The 24,991-nt window shown below is 44.3% G+C and overlaps 1 protein-coding gene across 1 annotated transcript; it reads right to left on the bottom strand.

The window, feature by feature from the left end:
• Positions 1-4,162: 4,162 nt before the first annotated feature.
• Positions 4,163-24,544, bottom strand: qsox1 (quiescin Q6 sulfhydryl oxidase 1). The gene is made up of 12 exons (XM_060932623.1): positions 24,225-24,544; positions 22,393-22,493; positions 20,291-20,339; positions 20,104-20,206; positions 14,168-14,258; positions 13,958-14,100; positions 13,452-13,586; positions 13,063-13,192; positions 12,135-12,251; positions 9,880-10,018; positions 9,492-9,665; positions 4,163-5,944 (listed from the first exon to the last, which is right to left on the bottom strand). The coding sequence occupies exons 1-12, from the start codon at positions 24,493-24,495 to the stop codon at positions 5,241-5,243; spliced, it is 2,157 nt and encodes a 718-aa protein (XP_060788606.1). The 5' UTR covers positions 24,496-24,544; the 3' UTR covers positions 4,163-5,240.
• Between the last annotated feature and the right edge of the window lie 447 nt (positions 24,545-24,991).

The following is a 24,991-nucleotide window of genomic DNA, read 5'->3' on the forward strand; positions in this document are numbered from 1 at the left end:
TCTCTCTCTCTCCCCCTCATCCCGCTCCCTCTCTCTCCCTCTCTCTCCCTCATCTCTCTCCCTCATCTCTCTCTCCCTCTCTCTCCCTCATCTCTCTCTCCCTCATCCCTCTCTCTCTCATCTCTCTCTCCCCCTCATCCCTCTCCCTCTCTCTCTCCCTCATCTCTCTCTCTCCCTCTCTCTCTCCCTCATCTCTCTCCCCTCTCCCTCATCTCTCTCCCTCATCTCTCTCTCCCTCTCTCTCCCTCATCTCTCTCTCCCTCATCCCTCTCTCTCTCATCTCTCTCTCCCCCTCATCCCTCTCCCTCTCTCTCTCCCTCATCTCTCTCTCTCCCTCTCTCTCTCCCTCATCTCTCTCCCCTCTCCCTCATCTCTCTCTCTCTGTCCCTCTCTCCCCTCTCTCTCCCTCATCTCTCTCTCTGTCCATCTCTCTCCCCTCTCAATCTCCCTCACTCTCTCCCTCATCTCTCTCTCCCTCATCTCTCCCTCTCACTCTCTCTCTCTCCCTCATCCCTCTCTCTCACACAATAGGCTTTGTTTATTTGTTAGACAAAATAGCAGCGATGCAGGGGTCCAAGCACCAACATAAAAACTAGACTCTAAATAATTTAATTAATTAAATAAACTAAATAAGAAAATGAATAAATTAATCAGGATATGGAAATTAAATTTGACTGTAAACATGATCCTTGTTTTATACTTGTGCCTGAATACAAAAATAAACACACCCCTACTATTTTATTACAAAAAACAAAACGAAGGCAGGAATTTGAAGAGAATCATTAAAGATAATCTACAGTGAACATTAGCTGACTGACAACTTTTCAAAAAGATTTTAGGATCAGCAGCTGAAAGTTGGTGTTGTACAAATAATGAGCATGTTTTAGCAGATCAGATTGTGACGTGCATTTGGTTCCAGCTCTTTAATCAGTTTTATTGGACTGTTGTTGTTGCAACTTCATAAAATATTGACTGTATATCATCAGACACAACCATCTGATAGGAGGTGATAAAGAAAGGTTTTCGAATTCAGGATCCACAGATCATCCCATAATTCCTGCTTTCATTCCTTAATTTTTCTTAAGAAAAACAAAACTTTCTATGGTGTTAATTTTTATTTTATAATGGACTGTAAATAATTATCTATTTTGTAACTTGTACTTTAATATGAATTATGAAACTTATAACCAGCTGATTTTACATTAACCTGTTTACCAAGTCTTAATATTTATTAATAACTTTATAAATACATTATTTTTAAAAAATATCAGGAAAATGTAACGCAAGACAAATGAAACGAGGAACAAAAAAAAGAAAGAAAAACAGATCTCTGATAAACTGAATGCAGCTTTATTGTTTTTTTTATCTTATAATTTATTTATTGATATATTTTATGATTGGCTGCTGCGCCCTTCTTTCCTCCACCACATTTCTCCCAGTTTGCTCACACTCCAACACAAAAAGGTTCCTCTTGGGTTCTCCTTGGAGTCATTGCTGAAAGGGAACCTGCTGTTACAGGGTCTAAACATAACTTATGAGGAACCTACAGTAGATGGAACCTTTTAAATGCAAATCATACATCAACAATAAATACACAGAATAAATCTCGGAATATCAATGATGTCTGTGAAGTTAATAAAATGTTCATAACTCAGTTATTGTAAAATAATCAGTGATAAATGTTCTTTTTCTCGGAGACGGATGAGTTTATCATCAGAGTGACGTTCACAGTGAGCACGACGTCCATCCGAGAGTCTCTCCCTCCCCCTGCTGGTGAGAAACTCCAACTACAGCTGAGTCTCTCTCGCTCCCCCCGCCCCCTGCTGGTGAGAAACTATAACTACAGCTGAGTGCCTCCCTGACTCTGCTTCCATTATTTACAGCTGTAGATCTGTGAGAGGAGAACACTGGGAGAAGCTGAGCAAGAAACACTGATATCTACAGGAAGAGCTCATCTCATCTCATCTCATCTCATTATCTCTAGCCGCTTTATCCTTCTACAGGGTCGCAGGCAAGCTGGATCCTATCCCAGCTGACTACGGGTGAAAGGCGGGGTACACCCTGGACAAGTCGCCAGGTCATCACAGGGCTGACACATAGACACAGACAACCATTCACACTCACATTCACACCTACGCTCAATTTAGAGTCACCAGTTAACCTAACCTGCATGTCTTTGGACTGTGGGGGAAACCGGAGCACCCGGAGGAAACCCACGCGGACACGGGGAGAACATGCAAACTCCGCACAGAAAGGCCCTCGCCGGCCACGGGGCTCGAACCCAGGACCTTCTTGCTGTGAGGCGGCAGCGCTAACCACTACACCACCGTGCCGCCACAGGAAGAGCTTTTGCAGAAAAACAATTCAAATGCTAATGTACACAACCAAAAACAAAAAATGAAAATACTTCATGTTTGTCCAATTTGTTAATTTTTTCAGCTACGTTCAGTACATTTTCAGTATACAGATACTGCTGAGGCGGCACGGTGGTGTAGTGGTTAGCGCTGTCGCCTCACAGCAAGAAGGTCCTGGGTTCGAGCCCCGGGGCCGGCGAGGGCCTTTCTGTGTGGAGTTTGCATGTTCTCCCCGTGTCCGCATGGGTTTCCTCCGGGTGCTCCGGTTTCCCCCACAGTCCAAAGACATGCAGGTTAGGTTAACTGGTGACTCTAAATTGAGCGTAGGTGTGAATGTGAGTGTGAATGGTTGTCTGTGTCTATGTGTCAGCCCTGTGATGACCTGGCGACTTGTCCAGGGTGTACCCCGCCTTTCGCCCGTAGTCAGCTGGGATAGGATCCAGCTTGCCTGCGACACTGTAGAAGGATAAAGCAGCTACAGATAATGAGATGAGATGTTACCCTCCCCCCAGGAGCAGACCAGCAGCAAAGAGCACTCCATGAGGTCCATGAGGTCATAAAGGAACCCAGGGTAACTTCTAAAACAACTAAAGGCCTCGGTCACATTAACATTAGCCAATGTTCATGAGTCCACTATTAGGAGAACACTGAACAACAGTGGTGTGCATGGCAGGGTTGTAAGGAGAAAGCGTCTGCTCTCCAAAAAGAACATTGCTGCACAACTAGTTTGCTAAAGATGACCTGGACAAACCAGAAGGTTGTTGGAAATATTCTGTGGACAGATGAGACTAAAACAGAACTTTTTGTTTTCAATAAGAAGCGTTATGTTTGGAGAAAGGAAAACGCTGCATTCCAGGATAAGAATCTTATCCCATTTGTGAAACAGTGGTGGTAGCATCATGGTTTGGCTCCATTTTGCTGCAACTGGGTCACGACAGCTTACCATCATCGATGGAACAATGAATTCTGAACTATTCCAGAGAATTCTAAAGGAAAGTGTCTGGACAACTGTTTGTCAACTGAATCTCAAGAGAAAGTTGTCTTGCAGTGAGACAACGACCCGAAACACGCGAGTCGTTCCACCAAAGATGTTAAATGTGTTGGAATGGCCAACTCAAAGTCTTAACCCTTAATCCAATCGAAACATGTGAGCAGCTCATGTGAAGAAAACCTACATGAACATCCCAGAGCGGAAGCTGCTCTGTACAGAGGAATGGCATCAAACTCCTCCAAACTGATGTTCAGGATCTGATCAACAATTAGTACAAACGTTTAGATGCAGTTATTACTGTACGAGGAGCTCACACCAGATGCTGAAAGCAGAGGTTCTCATACTTCACTCATTGATCTGTAATACTGGATCATTTTCCTCAATAAATGACCAACTATAATATTTTTGTCTCGTTTAACTAGGTTCTCTTTATCTACTTTTAGGACTCGTCTGAACAGCTGAAGATGTTTTTGGTCAAATTAAAACCTCCACAGCACAGTGAACCTGGAGGTCTGGGGGGGGGGTCACCAAGTTCTGGTTCACACTGAGCATACAGGAGGGTAGAAGAGAATCTCGAAATCACTGCAGCACAGGACACACGGAGACGACATCAAAATGTTTAAGTCGTGGTTTATTTGTTACACAAATTGTCAGAATTAAATGTTATTTGTGATTTCATCATCATGAGACAACGTGATGTATACGGATCTCCTCACAGCTGTAATTCTACAGGATCTTCACTGCATTTTCGTACGAATGTTAATTAACGCTACAAGCGTTAACTCCACCCATCACCGGAAACACTACACCCACAATGTTCAAGTATTTATTATTTATTGTATGATTCTGTAAAATCCTGTTAGAACACATCATTTATTAAAACACTCGAGCCGAGGCGAGAAATAAAAGAGCTGAAGGATCAGAAACATCAGTGCTTTAGATCCGGGCAAAAATCACGTCCAAGCAGACAGGAGGAACTTCCACTGGAACAAAATCATCAATTTACAATTACATCGTTTCCTTGAACATCAGCGAACACAGGACGCTGTAAAGTCAGCCACATCAGCAGAACCGCTCAGAGTTACATTTATTATTCAACTTTGCTAATATCGTTTTTCCCCGTTGTCTGTCGTATATTTTGGTAGCTCGGCACGGAAACCCTGTAGCTCTACTGTTTAACGTTATAACAGGAACCTTTACAGCTTATGTAAATTTCCTGTTGAAATTAAGTGCATGCACCACATTTTTATGCTTTGCGTTGTTTATACAGCACGTAAAAATAAAACTGCTGTTAAATATGATGGACCTGTGCGATACATCCCGAAACGATACTGAGTGATGTTTACTCCAAATTATAAAGAAACTGATGTTTATGCTTTTTTTTTTTCCCATAGAAACTCTGCACTTTATCGCTAGTAAGAGTTCTCGCTCAAAATACTCAATAAAACAGGAAGTCAGCCAATAGACATGCGCATCATGATTCAGGAATGATTTAGGTTTTATTACCATTTTTAAATAATGGCAAATCGCACGCAGGGAAAAATAAACAAATGTTGCCAAGCCGTCATCATGACTAATTTTTCTGATCGCGTCCAGAGATTCCTCGATTTTGGTCACCGTGACAAAGAGAGACCAAGCTTTCGAGCACCTCGTTCACTGACGATGGCGTTCTGTGCAAGTGAGCTAGTTAACAATAGGTGTTGGCTCAGGAATGCTATGCTCTGAAGCCCCGCCCCCGTGCCTAGCTAAAAAGGTTAACTGACAAAATCAGCATGGCGGTGAAATTACATCATGTGTGTTGATTATGATTTTCATCCAGTCAGTCAAAGTGATCCATTTTCCTGCGATTTATTTTATCCGAGCGCATCATGGGTCTGTTCTTTGGGTGGGATCAGTTACGGCAGTGCCACTTTTGTCCTGCATTGGCGCCGTTTCAGTCTGAAGTACAGACACATGGCGACAATGCAGAGCGTGGAGAGCAGGTAGAGCATCACACAGAGACTCACGTCCAGCCGCGAGAGCACGAACATCCAGCGCACGCTCCGAGACTGAACATACGGCTCAGGCTCCGCCTCCATCTCCAGTGCTAGCCCTTCTGCCTCCTGTGCGGCGAGATCACGTTTGGTCCTCCTTACGTTCTGAAGGTGTGGCTCCAGTTTGTCCTCCGTGTCCCACCTCGTGAGCGGCGCTTTAGCTTTGTAGTGCTGGACAATGAAGGAGTCCAGGTCCACAATGTCCTCTCTGAACTGACGGAGCCGGAGTCCGACGATGCTCGGTTTACGAGGCAGAGCCTCCGATGCCAGTCTCTCATCCTCAGGAGCTCCATCTACTTCCTCAACCATCTCCACTTCCTCTCCAGCTTGCAGTTCCTGCTCGGGTGCCGTCTCCCTGGCTTTGCGTCTGTCTGTCAGTGGCTTTGCAAGGTCATCAGACAGGAAGTCATGTAAGAGGTGCTGGGCGGAGTAATAATTCCGGAGGAAAGTTAACACCTCATCGTAGTTCCAGGTGTGCTCTCCGTTGAACACGCTGTGACACGCCGGGCAGAGGTCCGGAGGAGGCCACTGGACTTTGGGGAAGTGAGGATCCTCGCTCAGGTCACCTGAAATACGCAAAAGCAGAGTCTGTGACTAACTTTTTCATTTTTATACAACAAACATCATGTCAGCTAGTGTTAGCACTTGTGGGTGTGGTTTGTCTAGTTTATTCTTAATACTAATAAAATGGGAGGGGCCAAATTCCTCCCCATTCTCTAAACTTAATGTATCTACAGACTTGAGCACTAATCAGACATGATGCGAGTAACACACAGGGGCGGAGTTTATCTAAAAACAGACGCATGTCTCAGTTACTCGGATCTTGTATTCAAGCACATTTTTCTTGCGTGATATCAGCACAAGTGAGGAGCAGTGCTCACAATTAATTAAAACATTTGTCACTTAAATCCACACAAATGGCCCTTTTCCACTACCCTTTTTCAGCTCACTTCAGCCCGACACGGCTCACGTTTCAACTACCTTAGAGCAGCACGACTCGGCTCGCTTCAGCCCTACTCAGCACCCAAACTCGCACGGTTTTGGAGTGGGGCTGAAGCGAGCCAAACCGAGCCGGGTGGGGCTAGGGGCATGAGATGACACTCCCCTGTGCTCTGATTGGTGAGGAGGAGTGTCCTCACATGCCCACACACGCCCCGCGAGCACGCTGGGATCTGTAAACACCGTAAACCCGGAAGAAGAATAATTACGAATTACGAGAATTTCTGAAGCCTTATGCGCCTCGCCTCATCTATACGCTCTTGCCAGTATCTGTCCGCGTTGTCGGTGACAACAAGCCACAGCACCAAGACCAGCAACAGTAACGACCCCATGTCCTCCATGTTTATTGTTTACTATCCGGGTCGTGAGACTACCGCTTAAAAGGTCACTGATGTCACTGTTTGCGCCGCCTAACGACATCACGTGACGTCCACCCACTTTCGCTAACTCCACCCAATGTGTCCACCCACTTCCAGCCAGCACGGTTCAGCGCGGTTGTAGTCGAAATGCAACCCCAACAGCCCCGCTCAGCTCGACTCAGCCCAACTCAGCACGGCACGGCTCAGCCCGACTCAGCCGCGTTGGTAGTGGAAAAGCGGCAAAAGACTCTTTTTCACACAGAGGACCTCGGTGGCGATGGAGCTTAATCTGAGACACATCATTTATCTCAAATTTATGTGGAAAAAAAAAATGAAGTTAAAGTTTCTCTGGAAGTGGAGCAGATGAGAGCTTGATCAGATCATCCTTCAGACTGTTAAATAATTAGAAAACAGTGTGTGCTGGATCAAGTGCTATTCTATGTGCTGCTGATGGAGCGTGGAGCCAGTCGGTTAAATTAATTAAACTGGTGATTAATGAGAATTACACTGAGGATCATTCCTGCAGTAATATTGGTGATGTACAGAACTCGACTCCTATTCGATCGGTTCATTCATGTATCGTACTCGTCTCGTCTTTATGCATACACGTCAAGTTATACGGTTTCCCTGTATTTTGTACAGGAAAGGACAGTTTTTTGGCTAATAGGACGTACACCGATTTTCATACGGGGAAAATTACGTTTTGTATCAGAGATTTTTTTTTCCGTTACTCCGAGAAAATTTTCTTAGCATCCACCATTTATTTTTTCAAAAACACGCATGCCCAATGAAACGGAACTATTTTCAATTTGTGTGGTTTTATAGTTGCACGTGGTTTTCTCGGTCATTTAAGTCCATCGGCTCAGACTGCCCAGACTTCTGTGACGGCTGCAGAAGTTATGTTCTGCCAATTTCTTGTGGAACGCAACATCCCCCCGACTGTGGCAGACCATTTTTCACAGCTAGTGGGAAAAAAATGTTTCTCGATTCAAAGACTGCACAGGTAAACATTTGTGTTTTTTTTTTAAATTTTTATTCAAGTTTTTACTGTTTGCATGTAGGAAAGCTTCCTCCATAATTGCTGATAGACGTTATATGTAGACACAGATGACCAACACTCGTTACTACCATCAGTCGTCAGTAAACTGGAAAAGTATTGAATGAAGAGTAATGGTGGTAACGACCGTCGGTAACCTGTCTCTAAAACGTGTAGTCGGGGATGGAAGCAATTTAACACCATCTACATGTTTGCCGTGCTCTGATTTTCTTTTATTGACCAGGAAAATAATAGCTGTATACTGGGGAAAGGTCTTGGATGGAAAAGCTGCTCTGGGTGTTGCCAGGTTTCCAACGCTGAAACAACTTTTTACTGCTTTGCTGCGCCTCCCACAGAGCGATGCAGATAGCGAGAGGGCTTTTCATTGGTTAGGAAAATTCATCCTGAGGACAGAAATACGGCTGCAGACACATGAACTGCACATCTGCAAATTAAAATGAAGTGTGATGAGGAGCTACAACTGCCACCCAAGCAGTGATATTATAGCTCGTGCCAAATCTGCAACATCTTTGTACAACAAAGAACACTCCACAAAGGAATAAGACTTAAATTCTTGTTATAAATTACTGGGAAGATTTTCAGTTTAACTTCATAATTTATTAATATTTTCACTTATCCTTGTTTCCATAATATACTTGATGTGGTTCGGTCATCTTTAGTTGGATCGAACACCGCTTGTGGTGTCGACACTTTTTTTCTCAAATGGAACTTTTACTAACCTTCATTTCCTGTTTAACATGATTATATATCATTTATTACATGTCACCTACTATTTTAATTAACACGCCTACTTAGTTACTTATTACTGTTATATTTCCAGTAATTTTCTTTAGTGGAATGTAATATTGTCGGTGATGTCAACACTTGTCAAATAGAACTTTGTGTAATTTTTATGAACGATTTAATATTAATACATCTTCTCTGCAAAATTTACATCAATAATTCTGGTATTACTGATACAATGTATATTAAATAATTAAGTTTATAGTTCAGTCATTCTCTTTAGTAGATAATTGTTGACTTGACTGGACATATAGTCCTTTTTAATTCAGTTGTTTTCTCTGGGATCTAAAATTTCTTTTTATTCAGTCCATGCTTGTTTGATCCCTTCAACGTGATGCAGTGTGAGAAATATGCCGATTACAATAGCAGTGTATAATGTGGAATAAAACAAATCGGTGCTCTGGATTATATACTGGAATTTTTTCTCGTGTAGAAGGGCTCATGGGTGTACGGTATGTAAGGGAAAAGTACAGATTTTGTAAGGGCGTGGGGAACTAAAGGTTGACATGTGTGTTTATACTTCACCGTATTAGATTTCCTTCCTCAGTCCATATTTGCTATCCCTGAGTTTTTCAGGTTTAAACGAAAGCGTTTAAAGCCGGTGGTTTAGATACGAGTTAAAAACTCTGTCTCGGACACTTTTACTCAAGAAGAATCTGGCAGTGACCCCCCCACGCAGGCGACTTTAATAACCTGAATGCGGAGCTCAGAAAATCCACTTACAACCGACTCCGAATCCCAGGAACTTTCCTCACGTTCTTCTGTTCATGTCTGATCCGAAACCAAGTGCCACATGACAACTGAGTGCAGTAACGTGTTATAATGCCACCAACACGTGTGACTTGAGCGTATGAGGATATATGAGTGTTAAAGAGAGGGATGGTAGCGAGGGAACAGTGTCTGTGATATCTGGACCTGCGAGCCGGGCGTTGACGTGGTTGTGGCGAGACCAGAGCCAGAGAACGGTGAAGTTCAGTGTCCTTACAGAGTCCATACTCTCCTGAGCCATGTTCTCAAAATGAGCTGCACAAGGACGACAGCTGAAAAAGCTATGGACGTAACGCCTCATCGCCTGGAGCACCGGAGGGTCTGAGAGAGAGAGAGAGAGAGAGAGAGAGAGAGAGAGAGAGAGAGAGAGAGACACACACACACCCCGACCTTGCAAGCTTAGTATCAGGATAGACAAAAACCTTGGTATAAACACTTTGTGTAAGTGTTCATACAAGTATAAATGATCGTGCGTGTGTGTGTGTGTGTGTGTGTGTGTGTGTGTGTGTGTGTGTGTGTGTGTGTGTGTGTATACCTTTACTTCCCATTTCTAAGGCTTGGACAGTCAGCGTGTGGAAGAGCGTCCACAGTGCGCAGGGATAACCTCGATAGTGTGGCTTCGAACCCTGACACCCCACCCACCTCACAGCTTCAGGAAGGTACGAGTCAGTGCCCTGAAACAAACACAAAGTCAGTAACTGAAACACTGCCAGGTTTTTTTGGTAGTGTTTAAAAGGTCATAGGCAAGAGTCAGAGGTGAAACGTAGAATATCAACTTTATCTAGAAGAACGACCCAAAAAGTGAATTCAATCTTCCTGGTGTCTAATTTCCATCCTAAAATTGAATAAAACGGTTAAAATATACTGTTTTGCCCAATTTCCGAAGGTTTGTTTACATCTCACTTACGTGCACTTTCACCGCCAGGGGACCGTCGTCGTGACGTCATTCAAGCCAAACAGACCGGGAGCAGTTCTGTGTTTACCTGCGAACCGAGCACACGTGTACGGACTTTGGTCGTGAGAGGTTGTGTAAAATGTCTGAAAGCGAGAGCGATTTTGAAGCAGGAACTCTCCAAATTGAATACTGAGAGGTGAAACCGTATCTGTATGACCCTATGGCCGTTGTGAAGCAATCGGTGACTGTGTCTCACTGGTTTGACCGTGCGGCCTCGGAATCGGACAGCGACTCAGCCGACTCTGATCGCGGCGACCCCGGACCTCAACAAGACTCGCGCCCAAACGATTTATCCTGGTAGTTATGATAAATTCCTGCTTTCATCGTAATACTAAATAAGAGCCCTTTTGAAGAATAATTAAACCGCCTCCCTAGTGGATATAGGGAACGATTACTGGACAGCGCGTCGGTAGGCCACATTAGCCTGCCATCCGCAGCATTATACTATTTATAGCCGACTCCAAGCGAGGAAATATCCCTCTGTCTCATTTCCACAGTGATTGTACAGGATCCCTCAGGATTCTTGACTTGTCAATTGCAAGCAAAAGTAAAAATGTTTCCCTCCAATCTTCTCCTTTTTGCTTGAGTGTTGCTGCTCCGTTTCTTCTTTGACTGCTTGATTTTGTTTCACACGCACAATCCACTCGCTCCGCCTCGTCTCCTCCTCTGGAAAAAGCCAATCCACTCTCTCCGCCTCGTCTCCTCCTCTGGAAAAAGCCAATCCACTCGCTCCGCCTCGTTTTTCGGAAAAAGCCAACCCTCTGGCTTCACGTGCACAATCCTCTCGCTCCGCCTCTTCTCCTTTTCCAGAAAAAGCCAATCCACTCACTCCGCCTCTTCTCCTCTTTTGGAAAAAGGTAAAAGCTTCTTCCTGAACCGGTCCCGTTGTTACAGTTCACTGCACAATAAGGCATGGGGGTTTTCTTTGGAAATTTCCGAACGCATGTCTGCACTCAAGTCGAACGGTAATGTAAGTAAACGGAAGCGGACTCAACTCAAGCGGTTTGTTTGGCTTAAATGACGTCACGTGCCGAGTGGTCACGAAAATAGCCGAACAGAAATTCACCGTGATCCGCGCCAACTTATTTTAATTATTACTTATTAACAATACTTCTCGGGACCAGAAGAAAATTACAGAGGGTTTTTAACATAAAGTTTTAAATGTGCATAAAATTAAAACCGTTGCCCATGAGCTTTAAATATGCTCACTTTATTAGGAACACCCCGTACATCCAACTGCAGCTGTTCTGTAATCAGCCGATCCCTCGACAGCAGCACGATGCATCAAATCCCACAGATACAAATCAAGAGCTTCAGTTAATGTTCACAATGTTCAAACATCAGAACGGGAAAAACTGTGATCTCACAGTGTGACTTTCTCTCACTGTGGTATGGGTGTTGGTTTGATCCAGATGGACTGGTTTGAGTATTTCAGAAGCTGCTGATCTCCTGGGGTTTTCACACACAACAGTCTCTAGAGTTTACACAGAATGGTGCAGAAAACAAAAAACACTGAGTGAGTGAGCGACAGTTCTGTGGGTGGAAACAAACGCCTTGTTGATAAGAGAGGGTCAGAGGGAAATGGACAGATTGGTTCGAGCTTTTCTTTTTTGCCAGGAAGGATATAGTAACTCATATAATCACTCTTTACAACCGTGGTGAGCAGAAAAGCATCTCAGCATGCAACAGCAGACAGAAGAACACACTGGGTTCCACCAAGAACAGGAATCTTGGAACGAAAACCACATTCCTATTAAAGTGGCCGGTGAGTGCAAGTGCGTGGGTAAAATATTTATGACCCCAGGGCACTGCCCTGAACTCCGCTTCGTCCTCACCGTGGTGTTCAGAGCTGCTTTGAAGTCGCTGTATTTGATCGATGTTCCGTTCTGCTTCTGCAGCCAATTGTTCACCACCTTTAACACGTTCTTCACTGGAGGCCGGCCTGGGAAATACTAACACACACACACACACACACACACACACACTTTAAAATATTTTTTAAAAAAAATCTAGAGTCAGCAGTTGAGAACTGAGGACTCGGATACGGTCCTTGTTTGAGAACTGAAACACCGGAACGCTGTGGGTTGGGAGTGGGAGTGGTTAACTAGTGGAGAACTGAAAACAGGGTCAGTGGTTGAGAATTGGGACGGGACCACGGATTAAAACTGGGAGACTGTTTATGGATTGTGAGAACAAAATACACACATTTGAGTATTGAGACATGACCCTGACTGAGACACTGGGACAAAGATGCTGGGGATGTAACGGGGCACGCTGATGAGTGGAACGGGAACGCAGACTGATGTACAGTACGGCTCGATTTATACTTTAATAACACACAGCTGGATAAACGCCAACAAAACACTGGTTATCAGTGTGTATCAATCACAGCATTCAGGGGATATCAGTGATTCTGGAACAGTCTCTTTCTCTCTCTCCCTCACACACACACACACACACACACACACACACACACACACACACACTGAGTCCCTGAGGTGCTGCATGTCTTTAATTGCTGCTGCTGAAGCTTTTCAATTTAGCATCGGCCATCTGCTTCTGTTCATCAGCGCTAACAGGATCTCCATTCCAGCAGCGTGGAGCTTTACTTAAACACACACACACACACACACACACACACACACACACACACACACACACACACGGGATTTATGGACAGGACACGTGTCCCTGTGGTGTGTCGAAATTAAAGGAGAAGACACCTCTGGGATGCGCACGTGCATGCATTTACACACACTGTACCTTGTCCAGTACAGAGATGTAAGCTCTGAGAGCAGCAAGAGCTTCTCCTTCAATGATGGAATGAGACACCACTTCCAGCTGGAGAGAGTAATGCAGAGCAGATTCCAGGTCAGACATGTACACACGCGTCCTACACACACACACACAAACACACACCTCCTACAGAACTCCGCCTGCACAAATAAAGATCTGTTCATCATGCCAACATTAGCATCATCTTTAATGCCTTGTTAGCCAGAGGGTCCAGATGTTGGAGAATAAGATGATGTGAACACTTGTATAACTGTTGCTATGGTTACAACTTGAGGTCTAATTGCTTGGTGCTGTTCTTAATTTAATTAATTATGATTCATTTAACGACCATATTCATGGTGCGTGCATGCGTGTACTTGTTGAATGGTCTCCACGCCTCCTCCGTCTCGTGCCTGATGGAGTCGCTCACATCAGGACGAGGTTTTCCTGCTCGCACCACACCGGGTAACCTCTGGAGGGCGTAGGAGTAAAATATACGAGCTTCTCTCAGCCTGAGAGAGAGAGAGAGAGAGAGAGAGAGAGAGAGAGATTTGGCATGAAGTTCCTTGTACAGAAATGATTTATAGGTGAAAATATGTGTGTGTGTGAGATCAATCATGCAGTGAGTTTTGTAGCTGTTCCATCTGTTGCTGGGTGACTTGGGATCATCGCACAGGAACTAGTGAGACTATGTAAAATTTACATAAATAAATAAATAATACTCTTTCTCTCTCTCAAACACACACACACACACACACACACTCTCTCTCTCTGAATAATGACGGTATTGTGTTAGTGACAGGTGATTAGTGACTGAAATAACTGGAAACGCGTTCTGATTGGCTGAGAGCAATAGTGTGTGTACGTGCGTGTGTACACTCACACTGGGAGTCGGGTAAAGTTGGTGTGTGTGTAAAGGTAAACAGAAGGGAAATCCGTCACACTGAGTCGAGACACGAGTTCCTTCTCAGAGTGTAATACACGCCGCACCGTGATGTTCTCATACTGCAGCAGGTCCAGGATCACCTAAAAAACACACACAGTAAATATCTGGGTGTTACAGGAAAATATTGCATTTGATTTTGTCGCTCACCTCTCGTCCCACGTAGGAGTCGTCCTCCTCGAACACCAGCGCCAGGTACTGCCCCTTGCTGTTCTCCACATAACTGTCAATCTCTGGAGCACTGCACAACACACACACACACACACACACAGTGTTAAAGTCTTTCCTTTGGAATACCGTGTTGTGTGTGTACGAGTCTCCAGACTTCACGTCTCCATTCAGTGATTTGATTCCGCTCTCTCCGACACGGAGCGCATCTCCTGCACACAGCTCTCTTCAGGTCGTTCCACAGGGTTTCAGTAGGATTTAGATTTGCCCTCTGATTGGACCGTTCCAAAACGCTGATCTTCTGAAGCTGTTCCTTCGTTGACTTGGATTTGTGCTTCGGGTCATTATCGTGCTGGAAGGTGAAACTGTTCTTCATCTTGAGCTGTCTACAGACACCTTCAGGGTTCGTGTTAAAGCAGACTGATATTTGGAGAGGATTCCCTCTGCCCTGACTCGAGCCCCAGTCCCAGCTGAAGAGACGCAGAACCAGAGCATGATGCTGCCACCACCGTGTTTCCCCGTGGGGGTGGGGTTTCTGGGTGACGAGCCATCTCGTATGCGTGCGTTTTTATGCGGCAAACATTTCTTTTAAAATTATATCCAAAAAGTTCTCTCTTATCATATGGAAGTGAATCACAGAGGTGGACAGTAACAAAGTACATTTACTTGAGTGCTGTACTTGAGTACACTGAGTATCTATACTTGAGTATTCATTTTTTTAGCAACTTATGGACTTTAACTTCACTACATTTGAAAGACAAATATCGTACTTTTTACTCCACTACATTTCTATCAAGGTCCTCGTTACTATACAGCAGCTTTGAAAGTGGATGCTTTTTTTCTTTTCTTTAATGTGATTGTTTTTTTCACAGGGGACACTGAGACAGTCTATCAGTAATCACTAGGGTCACGTCTCGTCCACAGGACTGTATAAAATCAAGTTTAATGATTTCTCCACAGCATTATTCAACACGATCAGTTGATGGCCAAATGGGAGGAGGCGGGTCTTCTGGGGAATACACGCACTCATGGCTATAGCTAGAATTCAGGTTTCAGTTTTCTGAAAGGAAGAGAGTCGTTTTGTTTTAAATGTTTGCTTTATTTGCCTAAAACGAACCACATCACGGCCTACAAAAACTCGCCGTCCAACCTGCAGAAGCATATTGAGGCATGTAAACGTTTTATTCCAAGAGAAAGCTTGCAGTGAAGTTGTTTGTGCTTTTAGAGCTAGCGATAACGTTGCAATAGCTGTGCAGTCTGGTTAGTCAAATGACTTTCTATGGATTTGCCCGCCAAGTTGCCGTAGCCTTGTCCACGGCTAACATTAACAAATAGCTAGTTAACTTGGACACTGATAACTCCATGCTTACATGTGAACTATGCTAACATGACTAACGTTAACTTATCTGAAGTTCTTTCAGAAATGTCTTAGTATAATCTTGCCAAATAAACAATGTAGAAATTTTATTTTCTAGTAACGTTAGCTACCCAATATGATTGAGTTTGAAAAAAAGATTTTGCTAACATGTCAGGTGGAGCCTCACTGACTAGCGAGCTTAACATTAAACCACCATGATGGCACAGGTAGAGTCAGATGTGCATGAATACAGACACCTGAAACCTGTGAGATGGACAGTATTGTACTCATCAGTCACAAGAAATTGCTGGAATTTTTTGTTTTGATGTCAGATGATGGTTTTGGATTTTTTTTTCTGTCTTGCTTAAAGCAGTGTTACTGTTGTGCCATTATTAAGCTTGAGGTGTGGATCTGGGTTTTAATCAGGTTGGATTGTCATTTTTATTTTCTGAGCAAGCTGCATTTACAGCTATTCCACTGTCTTCCTGATTAACATACACGTACTCGGAGCTGTGTCACATTCAGAAGTTCGCCGATATGACAGCCATCGTTGGGTCTATCAGTGACGACAGAGAGGAGGAGTATAGGAGCCTGGTGAGGGACTTTGCTGTGTGGTGCAACAGGAACCATCTGCAGCTCAACACCTCGAAGACCAAGGAGCTGGTCATTGACTTTGGGAGGTCCAGACCAAGGTCACGACCAGTTCTGATCGAGGGAGTCGAGGTGGAGGCTGTGGATTCCTACCACGGGCGATTGCTCTAAGACAACGAGGGAGGCTCAGCCTCCTCTAAAAATGATGAACATCGTGTAGGATGAATTGCGCTAGGCTTATGTTATAGCCGACCTTATAACATTGCTATTTCAGATCCAGAATCATAGAAATATATGTGCTCAACCCAACTACAGTGGGAAATCATTCCGTTATAACTTTCCCCAGTTCGCCTAATGTGCGCGTGAGTTTTTCCCCCTCGTGACAGCGCGATGCAGCCCAGCCTCAGTGCACTTCAATGGCATTTGGGAGCTCTGCGCTTTTCAATATCAAAATGCAAGACGATTATTGGACAAATACTGCGAAAATGCCCGCCCACAGACTCTGAGCCTCACAGTGGGAGGGACATGGCAGTTTCCGCGAGGAGACTGGTGATTGGTGAAAGCGGCTGGATATTTTCTTTGATTGACAGCTCGTTTCAAATATAGACAGGCGGCGGTGAATCTCAGTTCAGTCCCATGCGGATTCGCAAGTGCTGTGGTGTATTGTAAGAGATCAGCTTACATTTCGATTTCATTCATTACATACGGTTTCTACCAGCTTTTTTAGTTTGTATATATTTTCATTGTAAATAAAGTGTAAATATAGTGTTGTCAAGTTTGCTATCTTAGTTCCAGAAATGTCGTTTGAGTGACTGAACTTGAACTTGAGGGGGCTAGTCAGCTAGCAAGAAAGCTGCACACGGATACCAAGCATTGCTGATTTAATTTTGGCGAAGCCATTTGCCAGTCTTCCTTTCGAGGAAAAAATTAAAATTAAAGAGCAGGGTAGACCAACGCCTCAAATTGACTTGGTGAAAAAGGTAGGGAATAATACTCGTTCCTTTCAGCTCTCCTGGTACGAGAAAGTGAATTGGCTCACAGCAAGTGACCCACATCAACAACAGTAAATAGGCTACTTTAGTAATATGTCATGGATGGACCAAAAATATAGAATCTATTTAAAATGTTTATGCTGAGTATATTATATTGGAATATATATTTTTCTGGATATGAATTAAACACAGCTACAATTTGGAAAACATTTTTAAACAAATACACAGCCGAGAACATTTCACACTACAGACCTGGATTAAAAGTGAAGGGTTATCAAAATTGTCAATAAAACATTTCTCAGGCAAAATAAGTAAAATATAGGGAAAGTGTCATTGAATGAAATGTGTGGCACCCAGCTCTATGTTTGGCTCCCCAAGGTCAGTGCTTGTGCCTATTCCAGAACACTCTGCTGTTACTGCTGAGGTTCCTGACAAAGAGCTGCTTTCAATAATGATCAATTTTTAAACAACATGCCACAATTTTAAAATATAAAAATGTTAAAATATACCCCTCGCCCCCAACACCACCATCATGTATATTGGACAGTCGGCTAATGGGGCAAAAGAACCTGTTATTTCACAGTTTGTGACGCTGCCAACAATCAGCCAGATCAGAGGCAAGAGTATGGGCAAAATTTATGCGTTTTTTCTTTTAAAATCTGGAAATATCGTAACTGACCAGCCTCCCCAGTTTGAAAGACTACCAGCCGCCACTGATTCCTACAAGTACCTCAGGCTGTGGCTGGACAGCAAGCTGGACTGGACTTGCAACACCAATCACTTATACAGGAAGGGACAGAGCAGGCTATACTTCCTTAGGAGGCTACAGTCATTTAACATCTGCAGGAAACTCCTGTGGATGTTCTATCAGTCCGTGGTCGCCAGTGTCCTGTTTTACACCATGGTGTGCTGAGGGGGGGCAGCACATCCAAGAAGGACACATCCAGGCTGGACAAACTGATCAGGCGGGCCGGCTCTGTGGTCGGCATGAAGCTGGACTCTCTGGTGATGGTGGCAGAGAAGAGGACTATGGACAAACTATTGAACATCATGGACGATGCCAGTCACCCTCTGCATACCGTCATCAGCAACCAGAGGAGCCTGTTCAGTGACAGAATGCTCCTTCCCAAGTGCAGGACGAACAGACTCAAAAACTCCTTTATCCCTCACGCCATCAGACTGTACAACTCCTCTCTGGGGGGGCGGAGGGGGAACAGGAGGACAGAGGACGGGAAGGAGCAGTAGCCTAGCCTAACAATAAGCAATACCGGACAATGTGCAATATAAAGTGCAATATCTCTCCTGCCGCCCCCCTTCTCCTTTTCCCCTCCTTCCCCCTTCCTCTCTTCCCCATATCTTATTCTTTTTATATATGTAAATACTAATTTATTTTAATTTATCTAGAAGTTTTCCTCTATTTCTTTTCTCTGTTTATCTGTAATGATGCTGCTGGAATCATAATTTCCCTGAGGGAACCCTCCCAAAGGGATCAATAAAGTTTTATCTAATCTAATCTAATATACACGCACACACACAGCCAGAGCCGGGTCAGAACCGTACCATGCTGCTTTGGGGGGTGGGGAGGGGTGTTACCATTAAAAAAAAAAAAAGTTTTCAGTTCAGTTGTTTCATGTTGTAATGTTCTACCAGGTGTTTATTCTACAGGTTCTACAAGTTAGTAAACCCAGTTGGTTGTTTCAGAGGCGTTAGGTTTTAAGCGCTGTGTTAATAATACAACGATGCAATGACAGAAAATGTACTTTAAACACTTATTTTTAAAAGCAAGTACTTCAGTACTTTAACTTGAGTAAAAATTTGACTGTCCAACTTTCACTTGTATTGGAGTAACATTTGACCAGTGGGATCTGTACGTTGACTTCAGTAATGAAGTTGGGTTCTTTGTCCAGCTCTGGTGAATTGTGATCTTAAATTAGGAGTTCCATCTTTTCCTCTGATCGTAAACTAATCCATGCTCATCAAATCTCACTGCAGTTTCCAAGCAACCAGTGTTGATAATCTGTACATTTTATAACCAAGACAAAAAGTTATAACCACACATCTACACCTTTTATTTTAAAGCCAATGTCCTTATTCTTGGGCAGATTTCTGTCCTGCTAAGAGCTGAAACATTCCTGAGCAGCAGGTTCACATATCCTGATAAATCTGTTCCCTTCTCTTTAATCCTCCCCGTCTCTCACTGTGTGTGTGTTGGTCTCTCTCTCTCTCTCTCTCTCTCTCCTCCGTCCCTGAGCTGCGTCTCAAATCACACACCATGACCCGATACTCAAGAGAATTTCCTAAGCTAGAGGATCCAGAAGATTATTAAACAGAACAGAATTCTGAGTTTGTAAAATCCAAACGCTGATGGAAACATGCTGCTGAATCCTGGACTCTGATTGGTCAGAAGGGAAGGCGTTGATTAATTCTCTACAACAGCAGCTCTGACAGTAGTGCAGCTGCACATCACAGGTTTACATTAATGAGTTCAGTAAAACACTGTGGAAGTGATCCTGTATCCACAGCTCGTTCACAGGAACCCGGAGAGCAGACGCTCCGCACAAACGGATTTAAATCACAGTTTACATGGTGAAGTTTCCTGTCAGGAGAAATGTGTTGATGTGACAGTGAGGGAAGGAGTCTCCAGTGTCAGCGCTGTGGAACAGTCAGAGAGGAAGCTGGAGCTTTATGTTTCCAGGACAGAAAAGTTTTCTTGGTAACATGACAAGCTTTTTTTTGGGTCTTCTTAACTGCCAGAAGGAGAAAATATAATGTAGGCAGGAAGAGAAAATTAAACGCAACTGTAAATGGATAAAAAGTCAGACATGTCACTCTTTAATAAATGATAATTGTTGGAAATTGCTGTGGTGCAAGAGGAATAAAGCACTTTAGGATGTGAGGTTATTGGAAAATAATCAACTTCCTACAACAGCGCACCCCCACAGTTTTATTCCTTACAGATCGGGTTGAAAAGTTCTGACCTGGTTTTCTCCAGTGGAGGACGTGCTGGGGGTCCAGGACTTTTATGAGACTCCAGTTTATCAATAATGAGGTGACGGAGGCCTGAGACTCTTGAGGAGAAGCCTGAACACACACACAGTTTACAAAGACTCCATTCACTTTATAACTGTACACATCTGATATACAGAAATAAAATGAGTTTCATACCTCCGAGATCTTCACCTGTAGATTCCTTAGTGGAGAACGCTGGGAAAAACTGAGAGAGAGAGAGAGAGAGAGAGAGAGAGAGAGAGAGAGATCTGCATTACATACATATCCTCAGTAACTAAGATTCAGTGACTTCAGTCTGAAGGTTACATCAGTATTTCCCATGAGCAAAGTTCCTGGGGTTCAGATTCAGTTATGCAGCTGCTGAAGTGGATTTTCTGATCTCCATATCCAGATTATTAAAAATCATCTGCATGTAGTTCATGCCTCCGAGGTCACCAGAATTTTGATTAGAACCGAGTTCTCAATAACACCTAGACCACCGCCTTTATACACAAAATATCCGGGATAGGGCGGCACGGTGGTGTAGTGGTTAGCGCTGTCGCCTCACAGCAAGAAGGTCCTGGGTTCGAGCCCCGGGGCCGGCGAGGGCCTTTCTGTGTGGAGTTTGCATGTTCTCCCCGTGTCCGCGTGGGTTTCCTCCGGGTGCTCCGGTTTCCCCCACAGTCCAAAGACATGCAGGTTAGGTTAACTGGTGACTCTAAATTGACCATAGGTGTGAATGTGAGTGTGAATGGTTGTCTATGTCTATGTGTCAGCCCTGTGATGACCTGGCGACTTGTCCAGGGTGTACCCCGCCTTTCGCCCGTAGTCAGCTGGGATAGGCTCCAGCTTGCCTGCGACCCTGTAGAAGGATAAAGCGGCTAGAGATAATGAGATGAGATGAGATATCCGGGATAGAAAATACGGAGTGATGAAGGAAATGGTGTTTTATTTCCTCGTTGTTTCCATCTTCTTTCTTTGTGTAAATGTAACCATTTAAAAAAAAAAAAAGGAGAAAAAAAAAATACACCCACTGAACGTGATGATATTTGAATGAGAAGATCATGAGGAAAAACATAACCGAAGTCAGTGGTGAGGACAGAAACGGAAGCCTGGGTAAAACAGGGTGGCCTACAGGATTCCAAAAGAAAAAACTTCAAACAGCAGCCGTCACTCAGAAGAACTGAAATATCAGTTCAGTCACCTGACGTCCTCAAACCACTTTTCTGAGCGGCGTTCCAATCAAAAGACTTAAAAAAAAAAAAAAAACGCCAAGAGCCTATGCAGGGTTTCCAGGGTCTTTCGACAAACACTAACACTCACCTACATAACGTACTGTACTGGTGCAATAACAGAAGTCGAGTTGGACATGGGCTACAACAGGAAGTGAGAAAACGTGCCGACTTCTTGTTGTGACGTTGTTGGATTCATCTTCGGTTGTGGTGACGTTTAAAATAAATCACACTCAAGTGAGGGTTTTAACAGAAGTAATATTCATCATCATTTCATTCCCACACAATCACACAGCTAAAGACTTTCAACTAATAAACAGGAAGCCACACCCACTTTACTTCCTGTGATCAAAGATAATGCAGAACAGAAAAAACAGTGCTGTCCCTTAGCTACAAGAGTGTTTTTTTTTTTTGGGTGGACCAGGCCCCCCCAGGCCCTTAATGAACTTAAAGAGGTTCAAATTAAGTCAAAGTCATGAAACTGTAATGTGCGTGTGGGATGGAGAGCATTTAGCACTTAAAAAAAAAAAAGTTCATCCATAAATATTCCCTCCTGTAGACAAGCCAAGTCTGATTATGATGAGTCTCATCTGATGCCCTCTGTTACGTGTTTTACGTAATCGTGTCCTTGAATGACGTCCCACAGTGTGCGAGACTGTATTTACAGCCAGAACAGACACTTCAGTGGGACGTGTTGTGGTTCAGGTGGCGCTGGAGTTAATCCTGATCCCCACCAAGATCATGCAAGAAACACGAGCAGAGATCAGAAGGGGAGTGTAACAGACACGCCTCTTTAAACAAACTCCACCCATTAATACATAATACTTGTGTTTAACCTCCTCCACACACACACTACTGTTACTGTAGGTGTATACTGACCCCCAACTGCACCCTCACAATTATTTCCAGATGTACCACTCACTCGCTCTCTCTCTCTTTCACTGTGTGCTGGAAAGTGAACAGTCACACTGAGGCACTGAAAGTAACACAAAACTGATATAAAAATAAAAGGGACACTCTGCAAAACAAAGCAGGACACACACACACCTTTAGAGATGGATATCCTGTGATGCCGAACCTCACACACACTTGTCTGTTGGTATCATCAGCACAATCGATCACCGCCAACTGCACCGCTGTCTTCCACTCTGTACAGGAATGAGAGAGAGAATTAATATTTAAATAAACATCATAAACAACTTTTATCACAACATTATACTTAAAAAAACCTCACACAATTACAAAACTAAAATAAACAAACTATCAATCATTTCTCTCAAATCACGTCAAACCTCATTATTTAATCTAATCTGATCTAATCCCATCACACCACAGTAGTGTTGGGTTCTGGACTGTGATTGGTCAGAAGAGGTGGTGTTGATTAAGGTTCTATAACAGCAGCTCTGACAGCAGTGAAGGTTTATATTAAATGTGCTCATTGTAATGAGTTTATTGTTTCCATGGCAACACAAGGACATAACTGCTGACATGAAGTTTTCTGTAAGAAAAAAAATTAAGAGAGCAGGAAATCTAGAGCGTGGATTTTTATCTGACTCTCATATGTAGTGACACCCTAAAGGGTTTTCATCATCTCCCTTGAGGCTCCCTGAACTGGAGGGCACTTTCACAGCAGTTTACTGAACACGGATGCCCCTCTAACACCCCCCCCATACCCCAACATGTGAGCTGCAGTAATGCATACTGCATCACCTTATTAATAATTACATTTTACTGACTCCTACACCTTTACTAAGGTCCTCTAGCAACAACCTACTTACTGTCTCACACACCAGACTTCCCACGGGGGGGGGGGGCTCCTTCAGTGCCATTGCCTTACACTTACTGTACATTACAGGCATTTAGCAGACGCCCTTACCCAGAGCTACATATAAAACACACCCAGAGCATCCAGGGAGCAGTTGGGGGTTCGGTGCCTTGCTCAAGGGCACTTCAGCCGTTCATGCATTAGTTATTTAACTTAACAATAAAGTTAAATTCCTATAGCACCTTTCACAGTCCCAAGGTCACTTTACATGGGGGGGGGGTCTCCCCCAGTGTAAAGTGACTTTGGGACTGTGAAAGGTGCTGGGAATTTAACTTTATTATTAAGTTAAATTCCGGGCGGCACGGTGGTGTAGTGGTTAGCTCTGTCGCCTCACAGCAAGAAGATCTGGGTTCGAGCCCCGTGGCCGGCGAGGGCCTTTCTGTGCGGAGTTTGCATGTTCTCCCCGTGTCCGCGTGGGTTTCCTCCGGGTGCTCCGGTTTCCCCCACAGTCCAAAGACATGCAGGTTAGGTTAACTGGTGACTCTAAATTGAGCGTAGGTGTGAATGTGAGTGTGAATGGTTGTCTGTGTCTATGTGTCAGCCCTGTGATGACCTGGCGACTTGTCCAGGGTGTACCCCGCCTTTCGCCCGTAGTCAGCTGGGATAGGATCCAGCTCGCCTGCGACCCTGTAGAACAGGATAAAGCGGCTACAGATAATGAGATGAGAGGATAATAATAATAATAATAATAATAATGAGTTATAGCCTACTGAGTAACTCCGCTGGCATCATCCAGACTTTATGAAGTCAGACTACAATCAACAGATTTATTTAAAAACAAAAACCCCTCAGGTGTGAAGGAGTCAGGCTTTAATTAAAAACAAAACCAGACTAATGTGCTGACTCGGACTCGGACTGTGGTGCGGACTCGGACTGTGGTTCTGACTCGGACCGTGGTGCTGACTCGGACGGACTGCCTCAGTAAGTTTAGAATGAAGCTGAAACGGAACTCGGAGTCTGAGACGCTCAGAAACACATCAGGTGCGATTAAAAACAGCGCGTGCGTGTAAAGGCTACATGTCTGTGTTCGGTTCGGTTCGGTTCGGTTCCCCACCTTTAACGTCCCGAGCCAGTTTCTTCCACACCGGGGAGAAGGAGATGCAGTGGCCGCACCAGGAGGCGTAGAACTCCAGCACCGTCGCTGAAGGAGAATCGAACAGAACCGCATCCACATTATCAGGAGTTAAGATGGCGACTTGATCCGAGTCCGTGTAGAGCCCGGCCCGAACCCCGCCGCACAGCGCGCACACCAGCGCGCACAACAACCGCACGCGCACCGCCGCCATCCGGGACCGGGACCGAGAGGGGCCAGCGCGCGCCGCCATTTCTCTGTTTCCTCTCTCTCTCTCTCTCTCTGTCACAGAACTTCAGCTCTCTCTCCCTGGGTCCCTCCCATACTGTGCGTGTTTAACTCTCAACACTCCTCATCCATCTGTAGCGACCAAACCAACCAACCAATCAATCAATCAATCACTTCCTCACTGTCAGTCATTAGCTACATTCCTACAACATATAAATTATAGAAACCTTAATTAACAAGTCTTATTAATTATATTACGTCATTAACTATATTCTCACACACACTTTTATACAGCACTCATATCAGACTGCACTGATACTGTAATAAACAGCAGTTTAGGAGAAACCCCCCCCCACCAGGTTCCACACAGAACCCTTAACTATCCCAAGCATTACATCAGCTGCTGGCCGGCACGGTGGTGTAGTGGTTAGCACTGTCGCCTCACAGCAAGAAGGTCCGGGTTCGAGCCCCGTGGCCGGCGAGGGCCTTTCTGTGTGGAGTTTGCATGTTCTCCCCGTGTC

Source organism: Neoarius graeffei, chromosome 10 (genome assembly GCF_027579695.1).
Source record: "Neoarius graeffei isolate fNeoGra1 chromosome 10, fNeoGra1.pri, whole genome shotgun sequence".
In the NCBI taxonomy this organism is placed as follows: domain Eukaryota; kingdom Metazoa; phylum Chordata; class Actinopteri; order Siluriformes; family Ariidae; genus Neoarius; species Neoarius graeffei.

Bases quoted from the DNA above. Each gene is read 5' to 3' on its own strand.
- qsox1 (XM_060932623.1), bottom strand. From the start codon at position 24,495: ATGGCGGCGCGCGCTGGCCCCTCTCGGTCCCGGTCCCGGATGGCGGCG. The intron at 13,587-13,957 runs GTGAGTGTACAC...TCTCTCTCTCAG, and splicing joins AACTTTACCCGACTCCCAGT to GCTGAGAGAAGCTCGTATAT. The intron at 12,252-13,062 runs GTACAGTGTGTG...TGTGTGTGTTAG, and splicing joins ACATCTCTGTACTGGACAAG to TATTTCCCAGGCCGGCCTCC.